General features: G+C 34.7%; 4 protein-coding genes across 10 annotated transcripts; 2 read left to right on the top strand and 2 right to left on the bottom strand.

Moving 5' to 3' along the window:
* Positions 1-1950: 1950 nt before the first annotated feature.
* On the bottom strand, positions 1951-13692 carry Stt3B (catalytic subunit 3B of the oligosaccharyltransferase complex). Of its 2 annotated transcripts, XM_077429550.1 has the most exons (14): positions 13262-13675; positions 8171-8389; positions 7855-8098; positions 7565-7763; positions 7307-7478; positions 7055-7233; positions 5334-5551; positions 5219-5257; positions 5040-5179; positions 4522-4624; positions 4190-4432; positions 3885-4114; positions 3719-3803; positions 1951-3639 (listed from the first exon to the last, which is right to left on the bottom strand). In XM_077429550.1, exons 1-14 carry the CDS (start codon positions 13531-13533, stop codon positions 3565-3567), a joined length of 2418 nt encoding a protein of 805 aa, XP_077285676.1. In that variant the 5' UTR covers positions 13534-13675; the 3' UTR covers positions 1951-3564. The 2 variants fall into 2 exon arrangements, with proteins under 2 accessions (XP_077285676.1, XP_077285675.1); XM_077429549.1 differs by having other exon boundaries at positions 5040-5257; positions 13262-13692.
* A 3688-nt stretch (positions 13693-17380) lies between these two features.
* On the top strand, positions 17381-20334 carry LOC143910922 (uncharacterized). 4 transcript variants are annotated; one of them, XR_013260507.1, is made up of 6 exons: positions 17381-17530; positions 17585-18241; positions 18333-18757; positions 18857-19748; positions 19852-20047; positions 20102-20334. XR_013260507.1 is itself a non-coding variant. In XM_077429554.1 (2 exons), the coding sequence occupies exon 2, from the start codon at positions 19164-19166 to the stop codon at positions 19566-19568; it is 405 nt and encodes a 134-aa protein (XP_077285680.1). In that variant the 5' UTR covers positions 17382-17916; positions 18187-19163; the 3' UTR covers positions 19569-20320. The 4 variants fall into 4 exon arrangements, 1 of the variants encoding a protein (XP_077285680.1); XR_013260508.1 differs by having other exon boundaries at positions 17585-18013; positions 18162-19748; XR_013260509.1 differs by having other exon boundaries at positions 17585-18013; positions 18186-19748.
* A 780-nt stretch (positions 20335-21114) lies between these two features.
* On the top strand, positions 21115-25056 carry sav (scaffold protein salvador). Of its 2 annotated transcripts, none has more exons than XM_077428609.1 (9): positions 21115-21327; positions 21408-21588; positions 21770-21845; positions 21926-22217; positions 23100-23228; positions 23309-23483; positions 23557-23693; positions 24033-24165; positions 24258-25056. In XM_077428609.1, exons 1-9 carry the CDS (start codon positions 21243-21245, stop codon positions 24322-24324), a joined length of 1275 nt encoding a protein of 424 aa, XP_077284735.1. In that variant the 5' UTR covers positions 21115-21242; the 3' UTR covers positions 24325-25056. The 2 variants fall into 2 exon arrangements, with proteins under 2 accessions (XP_077284735.1, XP_077284736.1); XM_077428610.1 differs by having other exon boundaries at positions 21124-21327; positions 21429-21588.
* A 609-nt stretch (positions 25057-25665) lies between these two features.
* Positions 25666-26890, bottom strand: LOC143910374 (uncharacterized). Of its 2 annotated transcripts, XM_077428812.1 has the most exons (3): positions 26792-26890; positions 26424-26646; positions 25666-26348 (listed from the first exon to the last, which is right to left on the bottom strand). In XM_077428812.1, the coding sequence occupies exons 2-3, from the start codon at positions 26632-26634 to the stop codon at positions 26224-26226; spliced, it is 336 nt and encodes a 111-aa protein (XP_077284938.1). In that variant the 5' UTR covers positions 26635-26646; positions 26792-26890; the 3' UTR covers positions 25666-26223. The 2 variants fall into 2 exon arrangements, with proteins under 2 accessions (XP_077284938.1, XP_077284939.1); XM_077428813.1 differs by lacking the exon at positions 26792-26890 and having other exon boundaries at positions 25668-26348; positions 26424-26652.
* Between the last annotated feature and the right edge of the window lie 447 nt (positions 26891-27337).

The following is a 27337-nucleotide window of genomic DNA, read 5'->3' on the forward strand; positions in this document are numbered from 1 at the left end:
GAAAATACTAAACGCTCTAAAAAGTATAATCATTTATTTCTTTTTGTATATATATTATATTTTTGCAGCATTTATTATTTTTAAATGTGTAAACCTAATTGTCAATCATCGAAACTGCAAAGCTTACTTCCGCATCCAGAACCATTGATTGAAATTTAAAAACTGCTCGAGGACGAGTTTGATACTTACTGTTAATATTTTGTGTGACATTTCGAGACCTAATTGTTATTTATTTATTTAATTAATACAGTATTTTAAAACTATAGAATTTTGCTCACAAATTAAGAAAGTATTCTTCTGCTCAATGTAATCTAGTCATGGTAGAAATAACATATCCTTTTTATATATGATTAATCGTAATGAATCCGGGATTTAATAAATTTTGTGCCAAAACAACGGAAAACTTTACGTTTAATGATAAAACCATTGTTTTAAATGATTCAATGTAGTTTGTATTATAAAAAACTTTCTCAGTATTAAATTTGATATTTTTTTTATTTGTTTTTTCTTGAAGCAATATTATGTGGACATGACTTTCTGATTAAATAGTCAATTAGATATTGTACAATGTATATGATGCCAAATATATTTGAATGGATGTACTAAAAACGATTTTTAGCACATTATTTATTTAAAATATAAATAAAATAAAATAAAAATGTACTTCTGATTCCATTCTGATGTGAAAATTATTTTTTATATGTAATTTTATATGCGCAAAAAAAACTAAAGAGCAGTACAGAGCTGAAATGGGTGCTCGAAGCCAAATATAAAATAAAAATAAAATAATAATTTATATAATAGAACATATTTTAAATGAAGCAACACGTTAAACAAAAAAAATTAGTATTTCACCCCCAAAACGCTAAATTCAAAATTACATACATATTTAGTACGTTGTTGGCTTTCAGATTTGATGCATTTTTTGTTTTGTTTTGTTGTTCATAAACATTTTATACATGTCTCTTTTCAATGTTTTTCAATTTAAATTTCTAGCACGTGTCTCATGATTTAAGCTCTAATGGAATTATATTTTGTATGATGCGACTCCATGCCATGCAATTTTGCAAAAAATGATCATGCCTCATATACAATAAATGATAAGAATCATTTCATGTGACTAGCAAAAGAATGTCTTTTCACTTCAATATGAATAAGACATATTTTTTTATGTGCTTCATTTTAGTATTTCATTATGTGATTAAATGACACACTTGTTATGTCTATAAAAAACTAGCCTAGTGATTGGATATTAAATGGAAATAAATAAAAAATGTACAGTTTTAAAAAGTAAAGTCTATGTGTCTTTGCCATTTGATGGCCTAAAATAGATTATAAACATTAATATATATATATTGATTGTATTAAAATTAATATACATATATATATTAATTTATATATACATATAAATATATATATATATGTGTATAACATTATTATTATAACTGAAATGTGTTATCTTGTATATAGAAATGTTTTACAGACTATTAAACGTTCGATGTACCTTTAAATTTTACAGCAGAGATATTGTAATTAAGATAATATATTTCTACTCAACATTTTGATATATTACGTTGATGTTTATATTCAAATTATTCTAGGGTATATTTCAAGAATTTCTCAAAAAAAAAAAAATAACATTATTACTCGAGAATACTTATTGACATTGTTGTTGATGTTGTTTTTTTATCCAAATATGTTATTTCCCTGTCGTTTATGTTATTAAATTTACTTGATTGTTTCGTTTTTAGGTAATTTATTAATTACTCTATTTCATAGTAATATTAATATAAAAAGTCAATGTAATATGTATATGTATATCTTCATGTAATATACAATATGAGTAAAAAAAATATTGATTTTTTATTCATTGTTGTTTTTTGTTCTCGTATTCCTTAAAAAAAAACGCACTGAAGAAAAACCTGAAAAATTAAAAAAAAAAAAACAAATATGTCTATATTTAATATTATCATTTATTTCAACAATATTGAACACTTAAGATATTTTTCAATCATACCACAAAAAGCTTAGGACGTATTCATAGAACAACAAAATTCTAAAATAACAACAAAAAAAATCAAAATAAAACGGATTTGTGTAATTTAATATAATTTATAAACATACAAATATGTATCTATTGTATTTGTATAGGTTTTAAAAATACAGGTAAATCAAATTCGATAGCATGTCATACATGATTACATTGCACAATAATTTATCTGTTTTATGATCAAAAAAATATATAAAATAAACCACACACGTTAAAATTAAAAAGTAATAAATTTAAATCAATAATTTTATAAATTGCAAATTTCATCTCAAAATCAGTATAAACTCTTTTCAAATAAATAAATGCATTTTTTTATATATTAAAAGGAACGCTGTTATATTGAAAATCTAAAACCATACCTGTTCATTTCTTTTTCAATTTTGACACAGAATATCTGACGTTTTAATGCCACAAAAAAGAGACGTGAGTCTAATAGAAATTTATATTGAATTTTATGTAATCCATCAATAAAATATTTTGGCACATCGGCAACGCATTGCAAATTCAATCAAGAATCAAATATATTACACATGAACAGGTTTTAATTTCTTAGTTCCAAAATAGTAAACAAGTCATTTAAAATTATAATAAAAAAAAACATAGAAGTGTGCGTGTGCATTCACAAAAACGAAAATGTGGAATAGGTTGTGAATTAAAATAAATATTATGTATTCATATGCATCAATAAAGTGAACAACACGTAACCACAACTAAGTACCGCTTATCAATCTACAAAAAAATTGAAACAGATACATAATATAAAATTTAAGATCACATTTTGAAAATTCTTATATGCCTATTTCACAAATGCAATCTCTAAAAAATGCTTGAGAAAAATTATTATGATTGCTCTTTGTTACTTTTTTGAGAACGAAACAACAGAACGAATATAAAGAGGGTTTTGACAGAGAGAATAAAAAAAATACATTTACGGTAGTGATCTACCAAAAGTGTGACTTTCGAATTTTCTTTATTAAATAGCATGAAAGTATTGCAAATAACATTTTCAAAAATAATTTTAAATAAAAGTTGATTAATTTACAAGTATTACAACACAAATACATAATTCAGCAAAATATTTGAGATTAACAGCAATACATTTAAATTAATTAACGAAAAAAACCCTACATAATATATGTATGTATGCTATTGCAAGTATAAATATGTATATCTATTTATATACTGATAGAGTAGGTCAAGTGAAGATTGCAAGGTTTTTTTATTTAATATTAATTGGGTTTTTTTTTCATTTATTATTAACACTTCAATCACACACAATAATAAAAACATACCCATCTCAAAGCACAATAATGAATTTAGAAAAAGTACCACTAACACATCACAGCCAGTTTATACTCTGAGTCGTGCCAGTTAATTGAATTCTGTTGTCTAGTTAGTAAGCTTAAATAGTAAAACTATTTAACTTTAAATTTGTTTGATATTTTATTATTTGTTTCGGTGGACTAGTTCAAAAATGAAAAGTCTTGTGTGGGAAAAAAATCACTGTTTGAAAATTACGTTTTAATTGGCTTTTTTCCTTTTACCACAATTGGTTTGTTTTTAATTGTTCCTTTTTTGCGTTTACTAGTCTGTGAAAAGAAATACATCATACATAAGAAAATATAAGCACGTATGTATTATATGTATTTCAATATGATAATTTCATACCTTTTTAGATATGAATCCTGAAGTTTTGATCGACCTCTCTGCAACGGGAAGTCTTGGACGGTTAAATTCGTGTGGCTTTTTTACCCTAAAAACGAAAACCAAAAGCATTAAAACATTATTACAAAAAACCATCAATTAACATAAAAAAAAAAAATCAACAACTAACCTATAAATTCTAACTAGCCAATGTTCTGAGGTATAAGCTTCTTCTAAGTAAGTGAGTTGAAATCCACGATTTCCAGGAACCGCCTGTCTGGTTCTATCAAATCCAGCAGGTCCTCGCGAGTCTCCTTCAAAACCGTAATACGACAATTTGTACATAAGACAGTTCAAAAGTGCCGGTGCACCTTCAGCATCTATACGAAACTCTCCACGCTCCGTGAAATAATCATTCTCCTACGAATTTCACACATAATTAAAAATAAATTATTCGTTATATGCAAAGACTAACACACCAAAAACTATAATTACCCGTATGTCTTTGGGATGTTCTCCTTCGGCGATGCGCACCATCCATAAAAATTTATTGATATCATCTCCAGAATAACCAATGGCACCGCCAAATATCACAAGAACGTAGTCAACATCCAGCGATGTCATAATTTCGTATGCAGCACTCTCATTAGAAGCCATCGCTTTGCCGACAAGCGCAATATGAGAGTTGTTCCAAGTATTATTATCCACTAGCGTTGTCCGATTTGCCATCCCTGCTATCTAAAAATAAAAATCAGACATTTGAAGATGAATATCGAAAACATTTCATAAAATTGCATATAATATATGTGTGTGTGTGTGGAACATACCTGATATCCATAATCCCACCAAGACATTACACGAGCTTCATCATCAGTATTTTGCGACAGCCAATAATAGGCTTCCCTAAAGTCATCCAAAATTTGTCGAGACCTAAAAAATAGAAGCAACGCATTAGACAATATCAAAAATTCAATTGAAACATACAAATTTGAAAAATTCATACCCTCCTTCATCCCTTCGAAAGCATTATGACAAAAATATATTTAAATCAGTAAATGATAACAAAAAACAACGAATATAATTAAAACATTCAGAATATTTCAAATTGAAAATTGATACATATTTACATAAATCTGTATTTAAATTCAAAGCAGGTGCTTAATAAATAAAGGCCAAAACACCTTGCAATAAAAATAGCATCTCTCGAATACAACAGACTCAATATAAAATATACTGAACTTGCTCGCACCGTTAATAATTGGTAAGGTTTAATTTATTAAAATTAATACGACAATGAGAAAACATATATATTTCAAATGCAAAATAGTTATCAAAAAAATCTTACCCATCATTGGTATAAAAAGCGAGTACAATGCTTGGACTTGAATATGCATTGGCCGTAACCCACGTACAATGCACAGCAAACAACATTAACAATATCAAACATATCATAACTACAGCAGTCTGGAAGTTTACACCGAGTCCCTCGTTAGCGTTTGTCGTACCAGTGGCACCGACGCTAACGCCATCTTGTTCGTGCTTCATTCTGCGGAGTTTGCCAGCCTAAAATAACAACCACTTAATAACTCGGCAATCACAGCTATGTACATATAACAAAAAATAATATATATGAATTTACCTTATCATATAAATTTTTATTAGACCCTGATTGCGTGGTATCATCTCCATCGTTAGCACTGGAAATGTGTCTCTCGTCTGACTTATTTTCTCGGAGGAATATTTCCAAAATGCCCGAGAATGCAATACCAGACAAGATGCAAACTACAGGTGTTAATGTCAGCATTAAACGCACCATAACACCAGCAAAATATACAGCACTCAATGCGTACAAAGCCACTGAAAATTAACATAATACAAATTTAGCACAGCTTTGGTTATGTTAAAGACAAAAAAAGCAACAAAAGCACTTTGTATTTTTTATGTATGAATCACAATATTTTCTTGTTTAATAGTTCAACCGACTAATACATATATATTTATTTATATTTTTACCATGGTGCCATTACAGGTTACCCCAGAGCGACATCCATGGTTTTAAACGTGTACATATATACATTTATATATTAAAAATTTGAAACTATGTATATTCTAAGAGTGGTGACAAACAGTAGGTAGTTGACAATTTGGTGAGGAACCGTTTCAACAAAGAAATAAGATAAATTGACAAGTTTCTATAGCAAACGATCGACTTGGAGTCAGTATTCAAATCTGACCATCAGCAATGCAGAAATACTCCAAATAAATTCTTTTCAATCGAAGTCAAATGAGAACTTAGACCCGGGACCTCTCGGTGGTTAGCATTAACACAACCACCAAGCTATCTCTTCCTTCTCGTTTGCTCAATGCTGAGCTTCATGGTCATTGATGTCATCTTGAATTTGATAGACGATCCACTTCCATTCCTCCCGTTTTTGTGCCAAGTTAAAAGACAATCCCGCCAGTTTTTTTATTTGGTCAGACCATCTCTTAGGAGACCACCCTATCGCTCACCTTCCCTCCAGCGTTCCGGTGACTACCAGCCTGTCTAGACTCACCACATTCTTCCTGCCCATATGGCCAAAGTAGACAAGAACTCTTTACTCTCTTTTCCCTAGTCTCTCCGAGAATACCAGCTCTTTGAGGATGGAGATGTTCGGACGACTTGCGGTCCATGGTATGAGTAGCATCCGTTTCTAACATCAAATTTCGAATGTATCTAAAATGTCTCTTTCTCTCTTTTTCAGGGTCCATGTCTCGGCGCCATACAATGGAATGGGGAACACCGGAGATCGCACCTAACGAATTTCCCTTTTATTCATAATACATAGAGCGGTCTTCCTTACTTTTACCAGATTGATCATCGCTATTTTCGTCATTCCTACTCTTCTGCATATTTCTGATTGGCATCCTCCTTCCTTTGAGATCAAGGCACCAAGTTTTCGACTTCCTCATTGTCTTTTAGAGCGTTGGACTTTGTGAGAGTCTCAAATCTGTCAACGAATATGATTTTTGATTTATTTTTATTTATGTCTAGACCCAAGTGTACAGTTTTTATCTCAGCAGAAATAGTTCAGCCATTTCATACTCATTGCTGGCCAGAAACGTCGTATTGTCTGCGAATCTTATGTTAGAAATCTTTCTGCCGCCTTTTGTTATCCACCAAACTATACTGCTGGTTACATGGAAATTTATCCCACTATTCTAACTCGTATGAAGACTTCATAAGAATACTATAATTAAAATATATAAAAGAAAAAAAATTTCTATCACAACTTGCACGATACTATCATGCTACTGTAGCAAGTACATAATCATACAAAGTGCTTTTGAAGCCCCAGATATTAAAAATGTATTTGTTACCAAAAACTCTTTCATCGTTGATGTTCTTAATGCAATACCATAACCCTACAGGGAAAGTGCACACTAGTATATGCAGATCGAAGAAAAATGAAAACCACGTCGTCGGCTGATGTTCAGACACCGACGCTATAATAGGTATGTGCACCTTGGCATACGCAGTATCCCATAAAGAGTAGAATCTAAAACCAAACGGCAATTAATATAAACAACAAAAACGAAACATAAAAGTCAAAAACAAGGCATAAAATTAACCTTCCGCTCCACGGAGCTATGACGCCGGCATACGTCAAAAGCACAACCATCAAAAATACAAAGGCCCCAGCAATCAACCCTCCGCCCAATATCAACTTCTTCCATTCCCCTTTGGGCATCATCGATTGCAAATATCGTAACGAACCGATGGCTATCATTAAAACGAAGACGCCTAAAAACAATCAGAACAGTTAAAACATGCATCGATGTACATATGAATATATATATGTATGTCAATTCGACTTTCAATATACAAACCTGAAGCAGCCATATGTTCACTGGTTCGAATTGGCTGAAATCCAACAAACGGTATTTGCATAGAGAGCAATAGTCCCAAGATGTAAAATACAGTATAACTGGTGAAGAGTCGAACCGAGTAACGACCCATTAATAAAAGTACAAAAACGTGCAAAGGGATAAGATTGATGATAAAAACGTAACCACCCCATGCCGATACCTGAAAAAAAACATCAATATTAATCAAGTAGAAACGTACGTATATTTTAATAGCTTCTATTATAATTCAAAAATTGTACAAAATACACTACCATATAGAAATATGAGAGGGCGGTCATCGACGACCAGAAGATAGAACCGGTTTTTACACTTTTGACCCATAAATAGTATGTAAATTGAAGGGCGAAAATGGCAATGCCCTCGTTGTCATAGCTTCCAGCTACTGATCTGCTTATATAGCCCGGAACAATCGCTATAAAACAGGCTGCAAATAGTCCAGCACCTTTGGACCACAGTTCCGCTGTGAGCAGGTATGTAGATATAGCAGTCAGGCCACTGAAAAGCAGTGTAAAAATCAGTAAATGTCGGCGATGTAAAAACATGCTTGCAATTTAATTAAAAACATACCTAAAGACTGGTGCGAGAAATACGCATACATCTCTGATGTGAATGGGAATGTTCAGTGTGTGGAGGATCCAATGTATAGCTCCGGAAGTTATCATGAGGCCGGGATAAACCGTACCTCCGACGATACGACCCAGCGGATACCATGCTCTCTCGTCGAACCAATTTAAAAAATTATAAAAACCATGCTTGACCATGTAAGCTGTAGCTCGATAGTTGAACCTTAAAAGAAATCATTTGATTATTTAAATTTATATATTAATAATTTGATTGCACAATTTTACATGAGTATAATTTTTTTATTTTTTATTACCAGTTACATAAATCGAGTGAAACTTAAACTAAAACTATAGCTATGAGTATGTAATGACATTACAAATCATTGTATTCATAATGTAATGTGTGATTAGAATAACACATGACATCATATCATAGCAGACATTTCAATAAAATATTAAAATCTAAATCGTAAACGGTTCACATTCCCATTATAATGATGAAAATAATACTTCCCATCGCCAAATTTTTAAACACTAAAGAGTTTTCTATACAACATTTTAATAAACAGGTAGTCTAATGTAATACCTAAATTAAAAATTAAGATATACATAAGTTGTTCAGTAAATGATTTTTATCGCCATTATTATTTCATTCAACTACATGAAAGCTAACTTCATACATGGACAAAGAAAGCACTTTGCACAAATGGCATAATAATAGTCACATTATCATTGGAATTTATGCTTCACATACATATGTACATGTGTACGTACATAAAGCAGATGTCGACTGCAATTGGTAAAATGCCAACAATACTGAGATGTGTATGAAAAAATCTCCAATTCCGTAATGGATTCGAATAGGTGACGAAAAAACTAAGTATACAATAATATCTATCAAACCTAAACCATTTTATATTGTATCTATTACATATATTGCGTGTTTTTTTGATATTACATATAATTTAATCTGTGGTAAAATAGTGAATGAAACTTTATTAAATATAATTCTTTTCATCTGAAACAGTGGTCGGAAACTCGATATCACCTGTTATTTAAGTAACGTTGATGAGTATTGTATTTATAACACCAAATGTGAAGATTTTTAATGTTAAATTAACATCATATTATGACCATGTGATTAAATTGAAAGTCTCATTGTCCTTATAGTTTTGTTTTATTCAAGTTGCTTTCCTTAATCATAAATGATTCAAATTTGTTTTATTGTTTCCTTTAGAATTTCAACAATGGTTCTAATTTTAGTCACATTTTAAATATATTATACACATTTTAAAAAAACCAAAAATCAAATGAAATTAGAATTGCAAATATTTTTAAATACAGTAAGAATTTATTATCACATTTTTGATTTACCGTATTACTATTAATTACACTGAGCAACAAAAAATCACGTTTTTGAGTTACCAGAGTGGAGACTAATCAATCTTTACTAAGTTTGACCCACTGAATTCGAATATGATAATGATTTTTGTTGCGCGATTTTTACAGTTTTTTTGGCTTTTGCGGTCTTTAACTCAAAATCTAATATTGCTGTGCTCAAAGTGAGTATTGGAATCAATAGTCAGATGTTTTTCCTATTGATTGTAATATATCATAGCTTTAAAATACTTCTAATTAATTGTCTAGCGAATTTTAAAAGTCAAAAATATATATTTTTTTACGGATTTTTTCTCCGTGCTATTTTGCGTTTATTTGGCCAGTTTTTTATTTCACCACGTTTATAAGGCTTGGTTTTCTATCTCAATATTTTTTTTTTATCTAAACATACTAACTCGAGCGGTAATTGCGATAGAAAAGCTTTCGTTGTGTACACATTTATGACGCTGATAGCGTTGGTGCAAGCGAGATGGCATGTAGTCCGACCACTGTACTCTGTGAGGTGGACTAAGTGCCATCTCGCTTACACCAACGCTATCAGCGTCACAAATATGTACACAATGAAAGTCTTACTAACGAAATTACCGCTTGAGTTAGTACGTTTAGATAAAAAATTAAAAAATTTAGATCGAAAACCACTTTTGAGTTAATGACCGCAAAGCCAAAAAACTGTAAAAATTGTGCATTTTTTTAAACGCTCATATCTCGAAACGATCGCGAACCAACGAAAATCATTATCATATTCGAATTCAGTGGGTCAAACTTAGTAAAGATTGATTAGTCTCCGCTCTGGTAATTTTTTTTGTTACTCAGTGTTATTAATATATACAATACGCATATACATATGTAATATGTTTATAAGAGTATATTATATTAAATTATTATATGTATGTTGGAAAGATTTTAAATATGTTGGATGTGTGTTTAACGAGCGTGCATAGTGCAGAGTGTGTATGGGCAGAGCGTTTGGGAACTATCTAACTGTGTGTAGGGTACTTGCCCTTTGGCAGGCCTGATGGGGGACGCGACAATTGGTGCAAGTCCAAAAGGTTCAACGACAAAATGTACCCGAAAATTAGTGCACTGACAAAATGTACCTGCGACAAAATGTTCAAGCGACAAAATGTCCACGGAAATAATGTTAAAGCGACAAAATGTTCAAAAATCCTAAATTTTCCTATTTTAGTCGAAAAAGTAACTTTTTATTGTATTATATTTATCGATGTATATGGTATCTTGTACTGGTACTTTTTATCGTATACATCGCGGGCGTTATTAAATTTGTATAAATGACAGGTGTTCTCAACCGTATCCAATATTTACTTATTTAAATTGAAAAAAAAAAACTTTCTAAGCGTATGAACTGCAGATTACATTGAATTAGTTTTTATGGCAGGGCTTCTCAACCGTCTCCAAAATTTTCTTTATTTCAAATGAATAATTTACTGCCTACTATATAAACTAATTCAATGTAATCTGCAGTTCATACGCTTAGAAAGTTTTTTTTTTCAATTTAAATAAGTAAATATTGGATACGGCTAAGAACCCCTAACATTTAAATTAATTCAATGACATCTTAAAATGATATTCAATGAGTCACAATGACATTCGCTTAAAATGTAATTGTTCAATTTAAATAAGAATATGTTGATACGGTTGAGAGCACCTGTAATTTATACTAATTTAATAAAATCCGCGATGTATACGATAAAAAGTACCATATACATCGATAAATATAATTCAATAAAAAGTTACTTTTTCCATTAAAAATTTAGGATTTTTGAACATTTTGTCGATTGAACATTATTTCCGTGGACATTTTGTCTCGTGAACATTTTGTCGCGGGTACATTTTGTCAGTGCACTAATTTTCGGGTACATTTTGTCGTTGAACCTTTTGGACTAGCACCAATTGTCGTGTAACCGGCCTGATGTAATAATAATAAACGCTGTTTAGTCGAATCGGCATGCATCATTGAAAATCCTTCGCATCCTGATTCTACATACATATATTATATATACATGCATTAATTCCTTTCCGAAAACAACCGTTGAAATATCAACAGGAACAATACTAGCTAGGAAAATATTTTGCAATTTTCGAACAGAGACGATTGATAAAATTCAAATAGATTTTATGATATTCCGTTTGAATATTCAATTATTAGTCCGATTTTACGATTCTAAAATCTATAAAATATTAATCAATTAAATATTTCTAAAATAGCATGCTGCCACTCTCAGAATTTGCTGATTTTACAAATTTTTTTTAGAAAATGGTCCATCTACTGCTGGACGAAGGCTTCCCCAACATGCTTCCATTGATCTCTGATTTGCGCAACTCTCATCCATCTCACCTCAAACATTTGTCTAATTTCGTCTACCCATCTTCCTTGCAACCTTCTTTTCAAGCACTTCATTCCATTCCAGCACTTCTTTTGTTCACCTTTCATCCATTCTTCTAACCACGTAACCCGCCATTGCCATTTCATTCACGTCACTCTCTCCACTATATCCACTACCCTTATAATACATCTTACCCGCGCATTCTGTTTCCTATCTCTCTTCATCATGCCAAGCATAAAACGTTCCATACTTCTTAGACTGCATTGGACTTTGTGTTCAATGTCCAAGTTTCACATCCACACGTCATCACTACCAAAACACGTTGATCAAAGATTTGTGCATTTGTGCAAACGCTCTCCACCATATATACACATGTATATCATATCGTAAATGACATACAATTCTAACTCTATAATATTTTTCATAATAGGTATCCTTTTCATTTATTATCAGGAAATAATGATTACGTTTCTAATCAAAATCTTTGATTCAAAGTTACAACCAGAACAAATATATTATCATTTCAGTTCATATTATTTGACCAATAAAAAAATAAAATAAAAAACATTCAATTCATAGAACATAGAACAGTGGTTCTTAACCTGGGTTCGATCGAACCCCAGGTGTTCGGTGAGTCAATCTCAGGGGTTCGGCGGAAATTCAGCAGAGCCAGGTTCAACAGCAACTCTTCAGAACAACAACGTTTTGGTGTCAACAAATGGTAACGTACCCTGTTATTGCTAAGAAAGCTCTGGAGATTTACATACCGTTTGTTACAACATACATATCTTTGCGAGCAATCCTTTTCGAGGATGCTGGACATAAAAACGAAGAAAAGGAACAGATTTTGTTGCGAAAATAGCATGAGAGTGGTACTTGCCAATGTGAAGCCGCGCATTTCTGAACTGATCTCTGAAAGGCAACAGCAAAAGTCACACTGATTTGCAGTAAATATTCATTATTATGTTTTTGTTTTTGTGTGAAAATCATATTTTAATGGTTTTGTTCTTTGAACACAGTGATGTTGACGCACGGTTCATTTTGTGCACCAGTAAAATATATACCTATGTTTTGAATTTGAAAAAATTCATATTTTATTTTTCCAATTAAGAAGGGTTCGGTGAATGCGCATATGAAACTGGTGGGGTTCAATACCTCCAACAAGGTTAAGAACCACCGACATAGAAGAATCAGAAGAAAATAATTTCGATTAATTTTAAACATCGTGTATAGTAAAGTTCCATTCAAAACAAATCAATAACTGCATCCACATCCGCACCTGTAAACAGTCACGCGACACGTACATCAATGATAAAACCTGCAAATGACAACCGGCCAGCACTGGTACTAACCATGGGTCGAATTCGTGAATGATACTCTCGAAGCGGATGACGGCGAAGAGTCTAGACGCGAAGCCCGAGATCCAAGCTAAGGCCAGCACCGTGAAGACCAGCAGACTGGTGGCGCCGGCAGCCCCTCGAGACACACCGGCACCAGCATTACTAGCATTCCCACTGGCAGTTCCAGCGACGGTGCTAGTGGCAGTGCTAGTGCTAGTGCTAGTGCTAGTGCTAGTGCTAGTGGCAGCGGTGCCAGTGGTGGTGGAGCCCCCGCTTGCCGGCATTTCCTTTCTCTCTCACGCGGAGACGGACACCGACAGCAAACGACCAACACCAACACCGGCGCGCACTATCGCACCTTCCGCACCTCACCGCACCGCACCGCTCGCTTGACACGTCCACCGGTGACAACCACGACTTAACACCTCTATTCGCGGCCATCTACACCCAACACCACGTTGATGTTACACCTACATTTCAGCAAATACATGTTTTAATTGTCATTGCCGGAGCAGGCTGACTTGGGGACCGGTGAATCCAAAACACCTGGGCCCCTTCCATGAAAGGGGCTCCGAGAAATAAATAAAAAAGAAAGAAAAAAATGGATTTTGTATACAAAACTTTCACGATTACCGTCTCAGGTACCTGTGGTTCGAAAGGTAAACGGACTACTAGTCATATGTGAACCAGGTTGACACGACAACTCGTTCACAGATTTTCCGTAAACCGAGGATGCGCTCCAGGCATTACGTATGCGGCCATCTCTTTCTCATCCCGTCTGTTCACCAAGATCTCGTTTATTATGCCATTACGTATGCAGCCATCTCTTTCGCAAACCGTCTTTTCACCGATAACAGACGGTCTGTGAAAGAGCTGGCTGCATACGTAATGGCATAGTAAACGAGATCTTGGTGTACAGACGGGGTGAGAAAGAGATGGCCGTATACGTAATGCCTGGAGCGCATCCTCGGTTTACGGAAAATCTGTGAACTAGTTGTCAGGTTACCGTGAACCAGTCACAGGACAACCGGTCGCTCTAGATCGGTCACACGTGATCACCCGTCACACTAAAACTGGTCACACCCTAAAATCGGTCGCGAGAAAACTGGTTGACTGATTTTTGGGTGTGACCAGTTTTCTCGTGACCAGTTTTAGTGTGACGGATTCACATTGACCGGTTCACATTTGACTAGTAATCACCGAACCGGTTCGAAAACCAGGATCGACCGGCTTGTTTCTCTTGCAGAAAATATTTTGATAATTAAATAGCAAATTACTAATTAATTGTCATTGCTGGAGCCGGCTGACTTGGGGACCGGTGAATCCAAAGCACCTGGGCTTGTTTCTCTTGCAGAAAATATTTTGATAATTAAATAGCAAATTACTAATTAATTGTCATTGCTGGAGCCGGCTGACTTGGGGACCGGTGAATCCAAAGCACCTGGGCCCCTTCCATGAAAGGGGCTCTGAGAAATAAATAAAAAAAAAATGGATTTTGTATACAAAACTTTCATGATTACCGTCTCAGGTACCTGTTGTTTCGAAAACAAAAAACGACCGGCTTGTTTCTCTTGCAGAAAATATTTTGCAAATTAAATAGCAAATTGCTAATTAAAACGGTAAACGGATTATTTCGCACATTGCGATCGCGCGCACGACACTCGTTGCCACGAAAATCGCGAATACGGAATATTTGGCACTCGAGTTTTCGTTAGTACAATATTTCGCGATTGATGGAGTTTTTGGGTGCCAGATGTTCCGTCATCGAGATTTTAGTAATGTGCGTGAGATCGCTTTTTTCGGAATAATCACAGAAGTTCGGTGACCGAACCAATTAAAACATACAACCAAAATAACAAACTATAATATAGTATATCGTACATATGCATTTTAACTAATATAATTATTTATTTCACAGAGATGTCTATTAACAACCTTCAAGAAGGCACTAATGTTTTTAGCACCTTTAATGTTTACAGGAAGAGCATTATATATATGAACAGCCCGTGGAAAATACCTCTTGCAGTTTTTTGCTTTCTTAACTTTACCCATAAATAATTTATTCATATTTCTTGTTTGATGATTATGCATATCTCTATTTCTAACTATGATACAAGGATGGATCCAGAGGGGGGGGGGCAATGGGAGCAATCGCCCTCCCCACCCCCTAAATTTGGTTGCTGTTTGAAAATAATATATTGATTTAAAATATTTTTGTAAGAGCGACAAGGACGGAGACGGATTCTCAATAGTATTAAAACATAAAGTAAAATATAAAGATAAAGTAAAAAGTGAATCGATACATTGTTTTTAATATTAATTTCAATTCAATGTTCATTGTATTTTCATTGTGAGTACAAATTCTAAAAAATAATGGACTGTAGAGCATGTATGTGTCAACCAGTATAGCGGTCTATAAAAACTCGGTTAAGTTTTACAGAGGATTTATTTGTTCAGTATACAAGTTTACTGTAAGTACAATGTATCCGCAGCGAAAGAGCTAATTGTTCGACTTCGAATAACTAGCTTTGGGATTCGCTGAACTCTGGAGGTGAGCTCATTGTGGTGATTCGTAGGTTCTATTGGTGTCTGCATCTGATGCCCTGGTTTACATCTTCGTTGGTCGTTCAAGAACTTACGCTTGTTGACGCTTTAACAAAAGGTCTCTGAGTGTAAACCTGGTTGTATTGTTGAATTTGATGTTTGAATCCAAGGCTAGGAAGTCGTTAAAAAAATACGATTCCGACTCAAACATTTTCCCACAATGCGACTACGATTTTAAAAATGAAAATTTTTATTTGTTTCCCATTTCTTTCCATTGAGCAAATTTTTTAATACATCTGGAGAACTGATACAAATGCATACATGTGGAATATAGTAATACTAATAAAATTAACGCATTTAGCCTAATTAATTTGTCATATATCGAACTTTTCTCGATTTGACCTAAACATCGGAAAAAGGCAATTATAGAATACATAGGGTGTTATTGAACGGCTCGTGATTAGTAATTTTATATTCATAAATGTACATTAGTAAAAAAATAAATGTGATTTCGACACAAAACCTTATTCGGAGCTACTTGAAATTTTAACAACTCCGACTCCAATCAAAAAGTCACGACTCTACATCATGATACGATTGCGTGGACATAAAGAAATGTTTCAATATTGAAGGCAAGAAAATGTAGTGAGTACTAGTGATCGAAGTAGTTCATTTTTCGCATTTCTTACTGCCAACTTTGAGTGAATCAATGTTATTGTGGACAAGTTTTAAAGATAAATTAAGACGGCAAACTCCTACAACTATCGATCCATTGGTTTAAATACGATCTAACACGCATTTGTGAGGTGGTGGGTGCTAGTAATTACGCACTAAGTAATTCGCTAACCAGCTCTCTGATTATACGATGAGTGCTGGTCATCCACTGTTTGACGAACACTGATCGTCATATCTCTGCGTTAAAGTATCATATTTTTAGAAAGAGCGGCATTTTGAATTTCACCTAAAGGCGGTAAATGGTAAACGAATTATTGGGCAAATTGCGATCGCGCACACGACAATCGTTGCCACAAAAATCGCGAATGCGGAATATCTGTTACTCGACTTCTCATTAATACAATAATTCACTTGGGTTCCTTTTGATTGATGGAGTTGTAGGAATCTCGTCGTCGTCATCGTCATCGAAACCTTCGAGAATATTCCGCAACAACAAAATACATCGAGCGGAACAGCATCAAGCATTCCAGAAAATACTACGCCTCGACGAAAGCAAATTCCTCTTGTACGCATCAACAACTAAATGCTCGTACGACCACTTCCATCAAGCATTCCAGAAAATACTACGCCTCGACGAAAGCAAATTCCTCTTGTACGCATCAACAACTAAAAGCTCGTACGACCACTTTCATCAAGCATTCCAGAAAATACTACGCCTCGACGAAAGCAAATTCCTCTTGTACGCATCAACAACTAAATGCTCGTACGCATCAATAACCACTTCCATCAAGCGTTCCAGAAAATTCTACGCCTCGACAAAAGTGCATTCCTTTCTTACGCATCAACAAACCACCACCATCGGTCAGGCGATTCCAGAAACACTATAAAAGGAGGTACAACCCAAACAACCCCAGTCGACCCACAGCAGCAAGAGTCGACCCACGGCAGCAAGCGTCGACATACAGCTCCTGACCAGCCACCACTACACTACGCGGACTTGGAAGATCAACCAGCCGGACGAGCCAGCAACACACTGCCGTATCCAGAGACCTTCCGAACATAGCCGAACACCGAGCCAGCAACACACTGCCGCATCCAGAGACCTTCTGAACATAGCTGAATGCCGAGCCAGCGACACTCTACCATATCCAGAGACCGCTGAACGACATACTTTTACCAACAATTAACCATACTTGTGTATACGTGTTACTACCAAATAAATACCATATTAAACATATAGTTGTATTAATACCGAACACAGACGAATCTGTCTACAATACATGGCGGACTGGTGGTGAAGAAGACCTTCACAATAAGACTAGTTCCCATACCTGGTGACCCCCGACTAAGAGCCACGCAGCCTTCAAAGCAGTCAACAAAGCAGCCCACAGCGCAGTCAACTTCCAACCTCACCATACCTGGTGACCCCCGACTAAGAGCCACGCAGCCTTCAAAGCAGTCAACAAAGCAGCCCACAGCGCAGTCAACTTCCAACCTCACCATAACTGGTGACCCCCGACTAAGAGCCACGCAGCCTTCAAAGCAGTCAACAAAGCAGCCCACAGCGCAGTCAACTTCCAACCTCACCATAACTGGTGACCCCCGACTAAGAACCACGCAGCCTTCATAGCAGCCCACATCGCAGCCTTCATAGCAGCCCACATCGCAGCCTTCATAGCAGCCCACATTGCAGCCTACATAGCAGTCCACATCGCAGCCTACATAGCAGCCCACATTGCAGCCTACATAGCAGCCCACATCGCAGCCAACATAGCAGCCCACATCGCAGCCTACATAGCAGCCCACATCGCAGCCTACATAGCAGCCCACATCGCAGCCTACATAGCAACCGCAGACTTCATAGCAACCGCAGACTTCACGCAACCGCAGCCTTCAACGCAGTCTACAACGCAACCCTCAACGCAGACTTCAAACGCAGTCCGCTACATGTTCCCACAACTAGTGACCATGTCAAACAACTCCGCAGCTTTCGCCACAACAAGACGCAACCCGGAGACAACAACCAAATGGATCCACTACTGTTGATCCGCCAGCACCGCTCATCACACCTTCGATGAGTCATCACCTCGATGAGCCCATGCAGGACGCCGCAGCCTGCACAACAGCACCGTCCAGACCGACACAAACCTTCACTACCATTGTAACGACCGAAACAGTAACATGGTGTGAAAGTACATATGGACCAGCTACCAACACAACCCGCTGTTGAGTCAACCGACTCCAGCACAACCAACGAAGACCAGCACTCAACGCACTTCGTAAACCAACGTTCTTCACGCAAGACCCGCTGCCGAGACAACTAACTCCAGCACAACCAACGAAGACCAGCACTCAACGCACTTCGTCAACCAACGTTCTTCACGCAAGATCCGCTGTCGAGACAACTAACTCCAGCACAACCAACGAAGACCAGCACTCAACGCACTTCGTCAACCAACGTTCTTCACGCAAGATCCGCTGTCGAGACAACTAACTCCAGCACAACCAACGAAGACCAGCACTCAACGCACTTCGTCAACCAACGTTCTTCACGCAAGATCCGCTGTCGAGACAACTAACTCCAGCACAACCAACGAAGACCAGCACTCAACGCACTTCGTCAACCAACGTTCTTCACGCAAGACCCGCTGCCGAGACAACTAACTCCAGCACAACCAGCAAAACAGTCACGCGAATGACTCCACGCAGAACACAGCAGCCTGCACAACAGCACCATCCAAGCCATCACAAACCTTCACTACCAACGCAGCTCGCCCAAAATAAGCAACCTGGTAGAGAACAAGACTTGGACCGGCATGCAACACAAGACCCGCTGTTGAGACAACTTTCTCCAGCACAACCGGACGAACAACGACGCCATCGAGTCAATAGACTCCAACACATCAAGATTCCCACAAAATCACACACATCGCTAACACTCACCGGAGAGCCATGTAGGAATCTCGTCGTCGTCATCGTCATCGAAACCTTCGAGAATATTCCGCAACAACAAAATACATCGAGCGGAACAGCATCAAGCATTCCAGAAAATACTACGCCTCGACGAAAGCAAATTCCTCTTGTACGCATCAACAACTAAATGCTCGTACGACCACTTCCATCAAGCATTCCAGAAAATACTACGCCTCGACGAAAGCAAATTCCTCTTGTACGCATCAACAACTAAAAGCTCGTACGACCACTTTCATCAAGCATTCCAGAAAATACTACGCCTCGACGAAAGCAAATTCCTCTTGTACGCATCAACAACTAAATGCTCGTACGCATCAATAACCACTTCCATCAAGCGTTCCAGAAAATTCTACGCCTCGACAAAAGTGCATTCCTTTCTTACGCATCAACAAACCACCACCATCGGTCAGGCGATTCCAGAAACACTATAAAAGGAGGTACAACCCAAACAACCCCAGTCGACCCACAGCAGCAAGAGTCGACCCACGGCAGCAAGCGTCGACATACAGCTCCTGACCAGCCACCACTACACTACGCGGACTTGGAAGATCAACCAGCCGGACGAGCCAGCAACACACTGCCGTATCCAGAGACCTTCCGAACATAGCCGAACACCGAGCCAGCAACACACTGCCGCATCCAGAGACCTTCTGAACATAGCTGAATGCCGAGCCAGCGACACTCTACCATATCCAGAGACCGCTGAACGACATACTTTTACCAACAATTAACCATACTTGTGTATACGTGTTACTACCAAATAAATACCATATTAAACATATAGTTGTATTAATACCGAACACAGACGAATCTGTCTACAATACATGGCGGACTGGTGGTGAAGAAGACCTTCACAATAAGACTAGTTCCCATAGAGTTTTTGGGGGCCAGATGTTCCGTGATCGAGATTTTAGTGACGTGCGCGAGATCGCTTTTTGCGGAATTATCACCGAATCGCGGTAAATATTCTAGGAATGTCATTAGATATTGTTGCGTAGGGGTGGGTGGAGGATCCAAGTAAAAGGCCAAAGTAGTGTCACAGCATTTATTGGTGATTAAGGAGATACACACACTAGCAGTGCTCCGTCCAGAATGTCTTGATATCGCATAAGTACCGCCATATAACGGGTCGGTTGCTTAAGGCATCTTCAACGTCCGGTTTGCTTGCCTATTGTTGTGGTCACGTACTAGATGTCCCACGCTACCGCTTTGGGTTCTGAGAACTCTACCGGAATGCGACCCCGATTTACCACTACCCCCGCTAAGTGCATTCGGGGGAGATAATCCTCGAAACCAATTATAACGATCACACAGTCTCTGGGACGCTACTCGGCCTAATTCGATTGCAACTACTCGGCGGTGTACGTAACAATATAAACGGTCACTAGGTATAAACCTGACATGTACACGTGCATCCAACACACGCTTAGTGTAATAACTATTTTAATTAAACTACTGACTAACTTTAATAAGTTTTGTTCATATGATAATTTTATTGGATCGCTCTAATTTATTGATTATTCCGATTAAGTATTTGCACTAATGAGAATTGTATTCCTGAGAAATCTTCATTTTCTTTAAGGTTTTTTTTAATCTGTAAACTTCATCAAAATAGATCATGTCAAACCAAACTAACGAAAGAAAATATTTGAATATAAAGATCAATAATGGCCGGAGTAGTTAGTATTAGAGTGCGCGGAAAACTGTCGAGTCCAAATGACGTTTGGGGGCGGCGAGCGTGAGCTACTAGTTGCATTTGTATTGTGAAGTTGGACGCGTATGTGTTTATATTATTTACGAGATGATATCAAGAAAAGGACAGAAAGCAATCAAAGAGGGAGTCGTCGGCAAATATGTCAAAAAAGACACCCCGCCGGAAATGCCCAGTTAATAGTTTTTAGCTATTTTACCCCTTAGAATTTTTAAGTATATATACATTATTTTGAATTTTTTCAAAAATTCTCAGTTATAAACGTATGGACCACAGAAAGAAACAGAAGGTCTCGCAGTCAACAACCGCAGAATGTAGTTGACAATAATGTAGTCGCCACATCTCAACCTGAGCATAAATTTGGTAAGGGCGAGGGTCTCGGAGGACACGCTGGAAAATATACACCCAGTGAATCCGTGCCCAATTTAGCACACAGGTAATTTTATTTTAAATTTTGATCTAGCAAAATAAATATTTAATTTTCACAAAAAAAACAAAAGAGTATCAATGCTATCCACCATATGTATTTATATTAAATTAACTATGAAAATAAAAGTATGTCAAATACAAAGTTTAATATATTAAAAAGTTTCATAGTTTGTTGATTTTTATTTTAGATTTGCTAGTCTTTCTACCAGTGGTGATTCGTCATCCAACTTATCAACGCCATATTACAGCACCGACTTGACACCGGTTAAATAAATAATTTTTGAATACATTGAAACTGGACGTATTTGAGTGCTACATATATAGTATTTTATATTGCCTTACAGAGTTCACATTTATTGCCTTTCGACGGAGAGGGTGGAAGTTTCAGTAGACAACCAAGTAGACAAAGACATCCGATACGTCAACAAACTGAAGATCCAATTTATCAAAATCAACAACAAGTAAAACAGCAACAGCACAAAATGCTACTGAGAGAGAATAGTAGCGATTCTCATAATAAAGTCACACCTACTTCTTCTACGCACCATATTACGCCGACTTCATCTCAACTACACTTGTCTACGTCTTCTGTCAATGTCTCACACCATTCTATACCCATTGGGCAAATTCAACAAGGTACATATACATATATCCGTATGTGCTACTACGGCATACGCTTTGCGATCATTAACAAATACACTTCACCAACTCTTTTATACATGACAAGGCAATCTCAGTATTTATCAGAGCTGTGGTGTTTACTGAGAAAATTTACCGACTCCGACTCCAACTTGAACGATTTAGGTGGACTTTTCTTGCCAACGTAAGCAATTATTAGTAGTGAAAATAATAACGATTTTCAAAATAAAAAAAATTAAAGGAATTAAAAAATCGACAGTAACCCAATTTATTGAATTATTGGTAATAAAGTAGGTATAAATAATAGTATATATGTATTCACAGTATTTGTGTATGAATTTCATACACAAACAAATCAATTTAATAAAAAAAGTATATAAGACAGAGGAAATATCAATTCATCGATTTTATTTTATAATGTTATTTAAATTCATGATTTTTATAAAGAAATTATTAAATTTCTATTAGTCGATCTACTTCAATAAAATTAGAGACTAGTTAACGCATACTGTAATACTATAATTGAAAAAAAATAAGAAAAAGGAGTCAGTTGATTTTTTACGACTGCTTGAAATGCTCCAACTCTAGGACTACGACTTCGACTTCACAGGCCGGGTATTTACAATAAACATGAATATTGGGTTAAATAATATACATACATATATTACATTTGTAAAACTACTAGCTGGAACTATGTTTGTATATTCAACCCATATTTGACAGTTCTATGTATATTGTGAACTTAAATTGTACAAACTTCATGAGATTTTTATCAATCTCAATAAAAATGCAATATAACGTTGTTCATCATGTTCCTTAAAATCACTTTGTTTAATCTTGAAATGGAGCAATTTGTTTTAATTATATTTATGTTTGTAGGATATACCAACAATGCAGCATCAGTGCCTATTTATTCCAATGTTATGACCGGACCAACGGGAATGACCTATGGCGAACAATTGATCCATAATGCAACCCACAGTCCAGCATTAATGAATACTAATCAAAGTAAACACCTCATTACTCATATCGTGATATCTCAATTTTTGTATTACTATAGTGCTGTTTTTATTCTTATGTGATAATAGCGGATGATGGAGAACTACCACTTCCGCCTGGCTGGTCAGTGGATTTTACTTTGCGAGGCAGAAAATATTACATGGATCATAATACGCAAACTACGCACTGGACACATCCTCTCGAATCCGTCCCTTCGGGCTGGCAAAGAGTCCACAGTCCACAACAGGGCATTTACTATTTCAAGTACATATTTGATTTGTACAAATCTATAATTCGAAACTTAATTTTTATGTAAAATTGTATTATTTTGTTAAAGTGAAATGACCCGACAAGCATCGTATGCCCATCCGTGCCTTGTCGGAGGATGTTATTTATTCGGTCCACTTACGGGTGCCTTAGTTCCACCTTATTTATTAGAAGAAATTCCTCCATGGTTAATTGTATATTCAAAAGGTAATAATATACTACAAAATTATTTTTCACGTTTTTATTATATACAACTCACAAAAATATAATGTCTTTTATGTATCATGTTCTTGGATCATAAAGGTGATAATGCTACCCAGAACAAAAGTTTTCTAGGGATTTTTTTATTAATTTAAAGTTCCTTTAGCTTTTTTCTACTAGTTTTTGCAAAACCAGTGTGCTCTGATAGAATATGAAAACAGAAACAAACTGCAATGATCTTTGCAAAATGCAAACTTCTTTGGGTTATGGGGTTGATAAATTGTCACTGACTTACACATGCATGTGTATAATAAAAAATAATACAAAGCATTTATTATATTTTAGCGTCCCAAGAATTGGATCATAAATTACGATGGGGTATGTTCAGACTGAGTGATTTGGATTGTTACTCGGCAATGTTAACCAGACTCTACAAACAAGAATTACAATTAATAGTTATGAAATATGAGCAATACAGGTGTGATATGTTGTTTATTTAAATTTTTTTTTTACATATGTACTTTAAAATAGCTTTCATGCTTATATATTATCTCATTGCTTTTCTTTTAGGGCAGCGTTAGTGCAAGAAATGGAAAACAGAAGAGCTATTTCATACCACACACATTCAAACTGTTAAATTTTTTGTTACAGAATTTATCTTAATTTAATATTCCTCTGACTATGAGTCACGACCTCTGGGGTCGCAAGGATCTATGATTGTACATAAATATGGTTAAATGTTCGGTTATGTAATCGAATCAAACTCATTCATTGAAATATAAATCAATTAGCACTTATAAATAATATCGCAAATTATGCACAATAGTGTCGTAAAACCACAAATGAAAGAATCTCCATCTTATATAGTTTGTGTATAAAGAATTATCAATCTGACAATCTGTGCCAAATAAGACTTAAGCATATGATATTGAAAAAATATATTATTTATTCAAAGCTATTTTCAAAATTTTATATAATAGATGTATGTATTATATGATACATTTACATATGTATGTATGTGAGTATATATTTTTATTTTTCAATGTGAAAGCACAACAACTGTGATAAAAATATATTTTTGTCAAAATTTTTAATATTGAAATTAAACTATTGTATATGATCTCAATATTGTATATTATATAAAAAAAACGAACGCCTTTACGATGGTTTGCCTTAAAACTTTGTATTAATTGTATTTTATATTACCCAATAAATTTAAGTAAAAATAAAAGTGCTGTTGGATCATTTCTCTAAATACAATTTCGAACAATCTTAAGTATTCAAATGTGTAATCTTTTGAAGTTCCTTTTTAATGTTTCTATTTTATTAGTTAAAATGCTCTCTAAATGTGATAATAAAATGTTTAACAAAATAAACTTTGTTTCTATATAAACCATCAGTAATTGAAAAAAAATGGCTTCCAAACCTCAACTATCTACATATGTATAATATATTCAAATTTTTGAAATGTCAAAAAAAAAATTGTTCAGTGTATTATTGTGTTTAAAATCCACATATTTCGGACTTTCATTTTAAGTAGCAATTTCGCCAATTTTTTTATAACTAGGGATTATAATATTGTGATAAATATATAAACCCCAAAAAAATATATATCTAACAGAAAACTAGCACTTCTAAAAACTAAAAACCTATCGTCTTTGAAATATTAATTATCAAATATAAATTTTAAACTATATATTTAAGACTAATTGTTTGAGAGAAATCACAAGTTGACATAATTTTAGAGTTTTTTCTTGACGAATTCAGTAGTTTTTTTTATAGACAGTTTAAATTTCAATACTGAGGCGTTGGCCCAACGTAAAATATGGAACATGGAAACTTTAACCATTATTTAATAATTATCAAAGAACAATACTGCTTAAAAATCACTCAATTACTCGAGTCTAAATTTCGCAAGAAAACACTTTTTTTGTGTATTGTGTATTTTTGTGTAAAATGAAGTAAATAAAAATCACTATGCACATGCATATAAACATTGATTATATTTTCATAAATATAAAATGTGCATGTATTTTAATACCAAACATATGTATGTATGTACATATGTTGATATCAAATTTCGACATGGTATTAGTAAATTAAGATCAAGATATACATAGATTAATCTATATACGGTTATATTGAGTTTTTCAGAAAAAGAAATGCGACGACTTTGTGTAACTACAAATTACTGCTTATTTGCTATTTTCTGGTTTAGTAACCAGCTCTATGAAGTTCTTTTTTATCAGCAATTTCAACTGCGCTATTATTTCGAAAACTTATAAATTGAGATATAAAGAAACTATTTCATATACATTATGCGATTTATTGCATTGTGCATGTATTGAATTTTGGAAAAATATTCCAAAAAAAAAAACAAATAAATTTAACACGAATTAAATGATACACATAAATTTAAGACAGTAAATACTAGCTTTAGTAATTTTATTTCCATTATGTACATATAATAGCTACAAGTAAAAGTAAAATTGAAATCAACTACGTAACTTCAAGACTTTGTATTACGTTTATTATTTTAACTTTCAACATTTTTATTCTCTTTGACTTCATCATCAGCATCTTCAATTTTCTTAATATTGAAACCAGAAATTCTGTATATTAAAGCATTGCCTGATTGTAAAGAACGCTTCCAATATTGACCTGAAATGAATATTAAACCAATTTAATTTACATTAACATAAAAAGACATTAACAAGTAAAAATATGAGATAATACCTGAAGATAAACTAGCTTCTTCTTCCGATTTCAATCCATAATAATCAGCCCAGTCCGCTTTACCATTTAAGCAATTATAAATGACACATGTGAAAGCCCCTAAAGCAAAAATATTATACAAATACTTTAAACGATCTCTCCATACCGTCTTTTTATCGACATACAAAGATGGCGGTGGGGTTTTTAATACGTGTTTCCATTTCCCAGACATTGAAAATTATAACTGAAATAAAAATAAAATTATTATATAATAAATCGTACACTTCTAGAACATTTCATTTATTTATAGATAGTTAAATATATTAAAAATACAGCACAATAATTTATATATATAGATTAATTCGTATTGAAATGAATTAAAAACAAACTCTAAACAAAACCGGTGCACACACGCGACGAAAATGACATTTGTCAAAACATGTCACTGCTGCCAACCTTTGATTCTAACAATCAGTGCTACCCACTGCAAACACAGTTCATGTCAACTTATCAAATCTGTAATAACTGTTAAACAAAACTTACGATAACTTAAAAAGAGCTTTGATTTTTAAATTCAACAAAAAAATGTAGGGAAATATATAATCATTGACCTTTTGAACTAAAATAATTAACAGTTGCTCACCCAAGCGGGGTATACATATGTAAGTGGACTCCACATTCATATTTTAGTAGCATGACGTTTGTCTATCTCTCCAAAATGCTATAAAATACAAAACTTCTTCGATATTTAGGAATATAATAATTATAATAACACATATAAAGTTTTATAATCAAATAAGTCTGTTTTTGGCGATATGATATTTTTGTTTAGTAAAAACGCAGGTTAACGCTACTTGAGGTTGGCACTTTTTGAAGGTACTCTAGTTCATTACAAAAAAGAAAACTGAAAATTGTACAAAAGATAATCAATAATG

Source organism: Arctopsyche grandis, chromosome 4 (assembly GCF_051622035.1).
Source record: "Arctopsyche grandis isolate Sample6627 chromosome 4, ASM5162203v2, whole genome shotgun sequence".
NCBI lineage: Eukaryota > Metazoa > Arthropoda > Insecta > Trichoptera > Hydropsychidae > Arctopsyche > Arctopsyche grandis.

Excerpts from the sequence above, each read along its gene's own strand:
- Stt3B (XM_077429549.1), bottom strand. The coding sequence starts at position 13,533 with ATGCCGGCAAGCGGGGGCTCCACCACCACTGGCACCGCTGCCACTAGC. Across the intron at positions 7,764-7,854 it reads CCCTCTCATATTTCTATATG|GTATCGGCATGGGGTGGTTA; the intron begins GTAGTGTATTTT and ends GTTTTTTTTCAG. Across the intron at positions 4,433-4,521 it reads GGTGGGATTATGGATATCAG|ATAGCAGGGATGGCAAATCG; the intron begins GTATGTTCCACA and ends TTTTATTTTTAG.
- LOC143910922 (XM_077429554.1), top strand. The coding sequence starts at position 19,164 with ATGACTCCACGCAGAACACAGCAGCCTGCACAACAGCACCATCCAAGC.
- sav (XM_077428609.1), top strand. The coding sequence starts at position 21,243 with ATGATATCAAGAAAAGGACAGAAAGCAATCAAAGAGGGAGTCGTCGGC. Across the intron at positions 21,846-21,925 it reads ACAGCACCGACTTGACACCG|AGTTCACATTTATTGCCTTT; the intron begins GTTAAATAAATA and ends ATTGCCTTACAG. Across the intron at positions 23,484-23,556 it reads CAGGGCATTTACTATTTCAA|TGAAATGACCCGACAAGCAT; the intron begins GTACATATTTGA and ends ATTTTGTTAAAG.
- LOC143910374 (XM_077428812.1), bottom strand. The coding sequence starts at position 26,634 with ATGTCTGGGAAATGGAAACACGTATTAAAAACCCCACCGCCATCTTTG. Across the intron at positions 26,349-26,423 it reads AGAAGCTAGTTTATCTTCAG|GTCAATATTGGAAGCGTTCT; the intron begins GTATTATCTCAT and ends TATTCATTTCAG.